General features: G+C 56.5%; 1 protein-coding gene across 4 annotated transcripts in view; it reads left to right on the forward strand.

Annotated features, from left to right (window-relative positions):
• Positions 1 to 6,389, forward strand: part of ST3GAL1 (ST3 beta-galactoside alpha-2,3-sialyltransferase 1) — a 95,893-nt gene extending 89,504 nt beyond the window's left edge. For all 4 annotated transcript variants that reach the window (XM_034663407.1, XM_034663409.1, XM_002916122.4 and 1 more), the window contains exons 7-8: positions 15 to 134; positions 2,010 to 6,389. In XM_034663407.1, coding sequence (XP_034519298.1) covers positions 15 to 134; positions 2,010 to 2,183 — 294 coding nt within the window. In that variant the 3' untranslated portion in view covers positions 2,184 to 6,389. The remainder of the gene's footprint in view (positions 1 to 14; positions 135 to 2,009) is intronic.
• Positions 6,390 to 9,667: the final 3,278 nt, after the last annotated feature.

A 9,667-nucleotide genomic window follows, 5' to 3' on the forward strand; every position in this document is an offset into this window, starting at 1 on the left:
TCCCCCTCCCGCAGATCCTGATCTACCACCCGGCCTTCATCAAGTACGTCTTCGACAGCTGGCTGCAGGGCCACGGGCGGTACCCATCCACGGGCATCCTCTCCGTCATCTTCTCGCTGCACATCTGTGATGAGGTATGCCACCCTCGTCCCCATGCCCGCCGGGCCTTCCGGGCCACGAGGCCTCCTCCTGCCACGTTTCCGAGAGCGTCAGTGAGAGCATCTGCCATCGGGCTGACCTCCATCCTCGCCCCAGGGCCCCGGCAGAGCTCTTGTTCTGGAAGCTCTGATTCCTGACCTCTACCCTGGAGCTCTCCATGACTCTCCAGTGCAGCTCGCAGAGTGGGCTGCAGGGAGTAGCCGTGTTCCCTGAGCACGTTCTCGGGAGCAAGGGTCCCGGCTGCCTCCATGCGGGCCCCCGAGGCAGAGTCAGAACCAGTGGGTAGAACTCAGACATGGGCACAGAATCACGGAGCAGATTGTAATGGGGGGAGCTGTGCTTTCAGTTTTGGCCTCTCATTAGGATCGTCCACGGAGCTAAATCCCAGCACCCAGCCCACGCCCAGGCCCACGTTCACCAGAAAGTGGGAACCAGGCACCCAGGGGTCCCACTGTTCCCTGAGGTGGAGAACCAGTGATCTTGCTAAGCGTGCTTCGTGTTTCCTTCCATGGACCTGCCTGACCGTCCGCAAGGCCGTGCCCGCGTCTCCATCGATGACACGGGGATCTTGCTGCAGCCCTGGGCAGAGGAGCATGGGGGGGGGTGGCCATAGCACCCACCTCCCACTTCCTTTGAGGCCCCCATCAGGCAGGACCATCAGATATGCCTTCCGGTCAGGGTCACACGCAGCCCTCCCTGCCCCTGCCCCACGTGGCTCCAGGGTGAAATCCCAGGGAGGGGGAGAGGTTGTTCTGTCCCCATCCCGCACCCCCATCCTGCAGGGCCACTGAACCAGGGTGTCTCTCCCAGAAGCCGCATCTCCCTCTTCTCTCCAGCTGGCTCCCTCAGAAATGCTATTCCCTTCTCTTCCCTCCCACTGTGGGGGGCTGCGGCCTTGTTGGCGTTCAGGAGAAAGCTGTGCTTGCCACAGAGCTGTCTTCTGCCTGCCACCCCCCCTCCCCGTGGAACCCCACCCCCAAATCTGCCCTCCACGCTGCAGCCCACACAGCAGCTCCTCTCCTTGGGGGGCCCTCGAATATTCCTTCCCAGACATCTTCAGTTCATCTCCCGAGACCCGATTCAAATGGCACCTGCTCTCCCAGATCCCTCGAGTCCTCGGCCCCGCCTTCCTCTGAGCCCTGAGGTTCGCCCCGGTCCCTCACTAGTGCTCACAGTCAGTCACAAGCTCCGTGGTCTGACACCTGCCTCCTGCATCCCTAACTTGCCCAGCACCCACCCAGGTGTCCCGATGAAGGTCTGCCTGAACTGTGATGTATTTATAGCTCAGCGTTCCGCACAGAGGAGGTGTTCAGTAAATGCTTGTCACGTGTAGGAAAGCCCCCCACACCTGCACTGGCCAATGAGGGCTCCTGGGCCGCATGGAAATTAGCCTCAGGGAAGAAAAAGAGCATCTGCCCCCCGCCTCCTTGTGGTCATTCCTCTTGGCCCCATTTTCCAGATGAGAAGTGAGGCTCAGAGCAGGGGTTTGGCAGTCCCAGGCTCTACCACAGGTGGCAGAGCTGGGAGCCCCTGCTCTCAACCCCTCTCTCCTTCCCCAGGCCCTGGAGCCTTGGAGAGGAGGTCGACCTGCCTGCCCCAGCTCTCTCAGGGCCTCCCATTCTCCTGCTGTGCCGTCTGATGTTAGACTTGACTTTCACAGAACTTGCTTTCGCTTCGTGAAGCCCCTGAGAGGTCCAGTAAGGAACTGGATGGGGTCATAGGGAGCAGGGTTTATATGAATCTTCGGACATGGTGTTTGTGGATTTGGGGGTTACCTGAAGATGCCCCTTTCTTAGAGGTTCTACTTGTCACCCCGCCCTCTGGATCTGACCTGTGCTTTGCCCCCGCAGGTGGACTTGTATGGCTTTGGGGCAGACAGTAAGGGGAACTGGCATCACTACTGGGAGAACAACCCGTCGGCGGGGGCTTTTCGCAAGACCGGGGTGCACGACGGAGACTTTGAGTCCAACGTAACGGCCACCTTGGCGTCCATCAATAAAATCCGGATATTTAAGGGGAGATGACGCTGCCAAGGAGCCCCGGAGCCCGCCTCTCCGTGGCCAGCCCCAGCCTCTCGCTGGAGCCGTTCTGACCCTGGAGCTTTGAGGGCCGGCCTCGGGGCTGTGTTGAGGTGCCCCTCGTGGCCTCTTGCACCCCAGCATTTGGCAGCATCTACTCCGCAGGGCCCCCGAGCCCTGCCGGCTCTGCAGAGTGAGTCCCAGAACTGGTCTTGAATGGGGAGACCCCCTCAGTGCTGTCCTGGAGCTGGGGGAAAGTGGGGACACGCGGGAGAGGTCCAGTCTCCAAGCGCTCAAGTCATTTTGGCTTCTGGGGAGGGGCAGATACAGAAGATTCTGTGTTTCCGAGTGAAGGACAGTTTCCCAGGGAGGGCAGGCAGAAACTTTCCTCTGTCCGGGGGTCCAAGACTGACTCCCACACTCTGATTCTTGCTGGGATCTTTCTGAGTGAGGCTGACCTCAGGACAGAGCCCCATCGGACCACGTGGACACTGGGGGCGAGATGGTGCCTTTCTTTGCACACTACTTGGCCCGTCCCTCACTTGGCGTGACAACCCCCACTTTGCTGTCTTCCCAAAGCTCCTTTCTGGTGGCCAGGAGAGGCTCCCCAGCCCAAAGGTCTTCATAGACACTTGGCAAAGTGTTTTGGACTCCAGTGGATGTCTTCTTCCCAAGCTGATGTTTCCTTGAGAAAGCGATCTCGGTGGCAGTCATCACGGCTGAGAGCAGATCTGACTACTTCCATGTGCCTTTGTGTTTGGGGGAGAAATGTGTGCATTGGCTGAAATAAGGCAAAAGCTTTGACTGGGGAACGGCCCCCCCCCCCGGCATCATACACCCTCGCTCTAGAGCTGGGGACATCTTTTCTAGTTTCCCGAGGCGGCGCCTGAGCGGGACAAAGCTAGGGATGATACTCAGCGCTGTCCTGAGGCATCAGCCGGGGCCCGTCATTCCGATGTTCACGGACTGTTGGATTTGGTGCCCGTGACCTTCCAAGGCCACACACGACCTCCACCAGCCAGCACTTTCTCCAGGAGCCCACGCTCTGGGCCAAGTCCCTACTGGCCACATGCATGGTGTCCTGGGGGTTGTAGGGCCGTCCCAGGAGCGTGACCTTCAGGGCGGGGAGAAGACATACCTCATCCTCTCACTCCCAGGCTGTCCTGATTCGTCCTCATCAGCCTACCTGATTATTTATTGATTTTTTTTTTTTTTTTTTTTTTTTTTTTTTTTTGGTAATTCAGCTGACATAGCGTGCACTTTGTGGCTCTGTGGCTGGTCCTGATGTTTTCATGAAGCTTGCTCTTGCTTCACCTGGCAGCCAGGGCATGGGGAGCTTAAATGAAGGTTTGTGGGAATCCTCAGACTTGGGGTGGTGGCCTCTAGGGCTTGGGGGTTCACTGCTCGACAGATCCCGGGGTTTCGGGTTGGTAGGTTGGTGAAGTGCTCCATACCTCCTTCCCTTCAGCTCCACCTTCTTTCTCTTTCCTCATGGACTGGGTTCTGTCTCAGGCTAAGAATCTCCAAAACGCAACGGGCCCAGTGGGGAGTGGAGGCCCACGCAGGACAGTGATGCTTGGTTCCAGTTACTGACATTGAAGCGGAGAAACCACTTTTCCTGTCGAGAGCATTTCTTAACAGCCCACTGCGACTTTGTGGACATGTGACAGTGTCCTGGCAGAGTGGGAAGCAGGCCAGTCTCGGGAGCCAGGGGGCCTGTCTCCTGAGCTCCTGGCCGCACTCTGGCGAGCCCTATTCTCCCAGCTTCAGTCTCTCCCTCTGCAAACAGGGAGGGAGGAGTTTGGGGAGCTCAGGGGCCACAGGTGGTGTCAGGCAGTTGACAGGTGTCCCCAGAAATAGCATGCCATTTTAGTGTTTTCTCCCCCAAGCCTGTGCATAGGAGTATTTTCCTGGGGAGAGGTTCTGTAGCTTTTCCTAGATTCTGAATGATTCAGAATCCAGACAGTGGCTTACAAAAAACAAGATCACCACAAGCCAACAAACAAAAGCCTGTTCCAGCTTTAAAATCCTCCAAAATGTAAGACTCTTTTGACCGATAAAGGCTCGTACGTCACTATGAGGTCATCGTTCTGATCATAAGTCCCCAAAGACTGTGGGTTGGTGAATTCATCCCTTGAGAAAAGTGCCCCCCGAGACAGGGAGCAGAGTGGACTTCTGAGTGAGTCCTCGAGTGCTGGGAGCTGAGTCCATTCAGAGCTGAGAGGTCAGAGCACACAGTCTGCGTCGGGACTTGGTGGAGTCGGAGCAGGTCCCCAGAGCGAGCAGAGCGAGGAGGGCTCTGCGTCGTGTGCGGGCTGCCTGGCTTGGCTGTGGGGTCCTGGCCGTCCCTCCCTCCCTCCCACTAGGCCATCCAAGCTGTGGAGAGGCCTTCCCGCCTGCCTTCCCATTTCACAGACGAGAAAAGCAAGGCCCAGAGAAGGAATGTGACTTGCAGAAGTGAACCAATTGTGACAGCGCAAGTCACACATTCTGAGCAAAAATAGAACATCCTTGGCTCCGTGTTTAAGACATCCTGGGGTGGCCTTCCCCAGCTGGGTTCCATCCCGCATCTCCAAGACCTGGTGGAAGCTTCTGGCAGCTCCGCCTCTCACCACTGGGCTCCTCAGGCTGCCCGTGGTGGCCCTGGCAAGCTCTGGTGTCTGCCTTTTCCTGCCACCCCTCCTGCGGGGGAGACAGCCTTGCTCTTCCCACCGCCCCAGCAAACATCTCTTTGTGCTCATTGGCTTAGCCAAGGGGTCCTCACCAAAGAGCGCAGATCATTGTGGCTGGGACTGAATGCACTGATGGGCTTACCTGGGGTAAGGGTACCTGAGACTCAGACAAAAGCATTGTCCACAGAGCATTTGGCCTGTTGTGGACAGGATAACGAGAACCGCCCCCCGCCGCCCCCAGAGGAGGCTCTCGAGTGTCCGCCCCATCGCTGGACTCCCAGCCTAGGCTTCTGCCTGCCCCTCAGGCACAGAGCTCCTTGGACCAGTCCTGGCCCTGGGTGGGGGGATCAGAGATGTCCCTGCCTGCCGTCAGTGCTGAGCCTGAAGCCAGAAGACTGGGGCCAGGGAGGGAGAGAGATCTCAGCACCCCCCCGAACCCCGTGGAGCCAGGAGACTCATTTTTCTGGAGCTGGAGTTACCTCAGCAAAATCAACACCTGGTTCCACATGCTCCCCACCCCCCGCACCGCCCCGCCCCTGCGTCACCCACCTGATACGGCAGAGAGCAGGACAGGTTTGTAGCGTCTGCCTTCCAGAACCATCGGGCAGAAAAGAAAGTTCTTAAAGCGATGCTTTTAAGGGCCTGGGCTTAGTGGGAGAATCCAGATTCAAGAAAATAGGACTGAAAATGGGGAAGCCAGACAAGAAGGTGGGGAGGGCGATTCTTGTAAGTGCTGGGGGCCAGAGGCCTGGGCCTCTGGGTCCTGTGTGGAGTGGAGTCACAGGGAATATTTAGAACTGTGATGTTTGCTCTAACAATTTTCTTCAAGGCAGCCTGAACACAAAGAAGAATGGACAATAGAAAAGAACTCACCATCCCCGGCCTGGGTATGACCAAAAACGTTTTCTCCAGGGGAGCGCAAGCCCAAAGATGGCAGGCCGCGGGCCACGTGCCATCGGGGACGAGCTGCGCTCCTTGTCCCTCCAGAGAGCTCGGGGTCATCATCGTGTCCGTCGGGGACATCTGGTTGGAAGGAAACGTGCCCACAGGCCACTGGCTGGTTATCCACCCCTGTGGTCTGGGCTGAAGGGTTTTGAGAGAGAGTCTGCTTTCCTCTCGGCCCTGGTGTCCAACTTGACCCCGCTGCTCGGCTTCTCGCAAAGGACAGGACTGCCATGGGTGCCCACCTGCCAACGGCCCTGAGCCGGACCCCGGCTTTACCCTGCAACCGTGTCAGGAGGGGCCGCCCCGGGGGAGGGACGCACCCTCACCTCACCCGATTCACGTCAAAGCCAAAGTTTCCTGAGCACTTTTTGTTCTTTGCAATCATGTTTGGTTCGTTGTTGGTGTTTTAAATTTTGCTTTCTTGTCCCTCTTGCCTTGCTCCCGTGTTTGTGCGGTAGCTGAGCACTCCTCTGGATGCATTTTGAATGAAGTTAGCAAGAGTCTGCCTTCCTCAGCCTCTGCTCAGTTTTATTTATTGTGGAATATTTCCAATGATCCAAATCAAAGTGAATTAAAACAAAGCTATTTTACCGTTCGGGGATGGGTGTCATCTTTCTGCGAGGGCCGTGCCTTCCTGCTGCCCTTCACGGCTTCCAGTTAGGGGTTAGTCCCAGGCCTAAGACAAGCCCCAGTGGCTCACGTGCTGCGGCACTCCCGAGTTAGTGCCCCCCCACCCCGACCAAGTGCCCAGAGGGTCAGAGCATGAGCCTCGCAAATGCCACAGTGCCTCTCGCTGCCGTGTGACTGCGATGAGTCCCCTAACCTCTCTGAATCTCGGCTGTCCCCTCTGCCAAATGGGACATGCGGGTACCGGCTGTCAGAGGGGGTGTGAGATCAAGGATAAAAGCAATGTGGGGCGCCTGGGGGGCTCAGTCGGTGAAGCGTCTGCCTTTGGCTTAGGTCATGATCCTGAGGTCCTGGGATCGAGCCCCGTGTCAGGCTCCCTGCTCAGCGGAACATCTGCTTCTCCCTCTCCCTTTACCCGCCCCCCCCCCGAAGCTCATACTCGCTCTATCTCAAATAAAATAATCTATATATAAAAAAAATAAAAGCAACTCAAGAGACCCGCCAGAGAAGATCTGTGCCAGCGGCTCCAAGCATTTGCTGAGTGAAACAGCCTTGGCCAGGACCCCACGTGGGCTGAGTTAGGGTTCATCTTTTCCCCGATAAATGGGTACACCTGTGGATGATCTAAGTTTGCTGCAAAATTGGCACAAATCCCTTGGGACTAGATCCAGAAATCCAGGATTGGGGGTCCGTAATGTAAAATGTGTATTTCCTGATCTGTGTGGTGGGTCATACTTGTGCACGATGCCTCCCTAGACATGATCTTGAATTCTCAAAGCAGCCCTGCGGGGCCGGCCGGGCTTCCCTGTGTGCAAACGGGCGCAGAATTAAAGCCAGCGCAGGGCAGAGGGGGGGTTCAAAGCACGCCTTCCCTCTGCGGATCTGGGGCTCCCTGTCACTCTGCTGCCTCCCAAGAGGACATCTGCCAGGTTCATCGGGGACGTTGGTCTGCGGTGACGCTCTGAAGGCAGCCCTCAGAGCAGAGGGCTGCAGAGAGGAACACAGGTACCAGGAGTCAGGCCACTTGCATTCCTCCTTATTAGCTGTGTGAGTTTAAGCAAGTTCCTTAACCTCTCTGTGCCTGAGCTCTTTGCGGATAGTCAGGGTGATGGGGTACCTCCCTTAGAAACATGGTTGAGGATTAAATGAGTTAACACACACCACAGGCTAAGACAAGACTCTGGTACCCAGGAAGGCTCTAGTGGATGTTAGCTCTTATTAAATCCAACTCGTGCGTGGAGAAGGAGATGCCAGCAAAACTGTGAGGCCTGCCGGGGCACCCAGGCTGATTTCTTTTGCCCCCTCCCCTTCTTTCTTGCACCTCTTCCCCAGCTCCTGCCCCCACTGCTGGGGGCCCTCGAGTCACTTCGGATTGCTTTCCAAGTGGTTTCCTCTACTCTTAGCATTCCCTTTCCTTTTTTCCCCCATCACTTCGTTATCCTCACCCTATCAGTACCCTGGTCTCAGATATTGTTCACGCAGCCCCCCCTCCATCCCCCCTCCATTAGAGACCCGCTTTCCTAAGTTCCCTCTTGGGGAAGGGGGCATTACAGCTGCAATGTGTGAAAGTGGCCACCAGGTGGCGACACATGCAAGCAGACCCCATTGGGAATGCTCAGGCAGGTGGGCGCAGATCCACGCTGTCTCAGGCAGGAAGGAGCCTGCGAAGGAAAAGGAATTAGCCAGGGCCCTCCACAGAGAGACCCTAGGATCTAAAGATATTTCTTTAGGACCCTCTGTCACCTGCCTAGATGCAGGGGCCAAAAGCTGGAGCCCCCCTTGCTGAGCACCACCCCCCACGCCTCCCACAAATGCAGGTCCTCCAGGGTTTGGTTGTGGGAACCCTAGGAAGGTCGTCCCAGGTGCACCCTTCAGGCTGCTCCAAACACATACCTGAGTGTTCGGCAAAGAGCTGATGGAACCAAAAAGAAGTTCCTGGGAAGAAGTGTTCTAATTGCTGCTTGTTTTAAAACATGAGGGTTTTTAAATATGTGCACAGATTGAGAGTGATGAACCCCACGGGCTCTTCTCCAGATTCAACGATCGTGAATGTTTTCCACATGTGCTACTTTCTTTTTTCTTTTCCTTCATCATTATTGTTCATTGCCTGCAGTATTTAGAGGTCTGCCTCAAAAGTCACTTTGCCCCTGTGTCCGTGAGTGCATGCCACAAAGCGTGCCTGTCCTATGAGACCACAGTGTCACCCAGCAAGGGGGAGGGTGTCCCAGGACCTCCCCACTGTCTCCAGGCATGTCTTAGGCAGGTGGTTTATTCACACACCAGGATTCGCTACAGGTCATGTCCCAAAAGGAAACGTTCTCTATATTCAGAGTCCCATCCCCTCCTAAGTGGAGATGTTGTGCGAGGTCCAGGACACCTGTGCTCTAGGGGCCTGGCAAGGGAATGCCCCCAACTGATTCAAGGGTCCCTCTGCACCTGCTGGGGAAGGACCTGCCTCTGTTGCTGCTTCTCCTCTGTTCATGGACTCAACACCTACCAAGTAGCGACACCTGCGGGGCTCACGGTCCGACACCTCCTAATTCACAATATCCATCTGTAGGATATGCTGATGTCTTTATGTGCCCCTGTCACTCCGCTCCCTGGACCTGCCCACGTCCTAGAGCCCCGTAGAACAAGGTGAAGCCCTCTTGGTCATCTTCAGCTGAAACCCTGGGTCCTCACAGGATGGGTGAATCCCAGGTCACCTGCTTCTCAGAAATGCTGGCCACACCTAACATTCTTTGAGCCCATGGAATGAGTCAGAGACCAGCTGTGTTTGACTCCAGCCCACGGCTATGGACTGAATCGTGTCCGCTAGCTTCATATGTTGAAGCCCTAACCCAAATTCATATGTTGATGCTACTTGGAGGGGAGCCTTTGGGGGGTGGTCAGGTCTAGAGCAGGTCGTGAAGGTAGGGCCCCAGGATGAGCTTAGTGCCCTTGTAAGAAGAGACAACAGAAACTGCCCCCATCCCCCCCCCCCCCCCCCAGCGCCCTGTGAACACGGCAACGAGGCGGGTCAGGAAGCTGCCGCCCTACTGGCTCCGGGAAGTGCAGTGCTCCCCAGTGTCTCCTGTCTCTGGGTCTCCAAGGGGCCCACTCCAGGCTGACCTGCCTGTTGCAGACGGGAGGCCACATTCAGGGAGAGACAAGTCAGTTCAACTGGATGAGATACGCAAGAGCAAACTGGGTCTTTTGCTGCAATTCTAAGCCGCGTCCTCCAATTCAGCCTGACCCAAAGTACAG

Source organism: Ailuropoda melanoleuca, chromosome 6, assembly GCF_002007445.2.
Source record: "Ailuropoda melanoleuca isolate Jingjing chromosome 6, ASM200744v2, whole genome shotgun sequence".
Taxonomy (NCBI): Eukaryota; Metazoa; Chordata; class Mammalia; order Carnivora; family Ursidae; genus Ailuropoda; species Ailuropoda melanoleuca.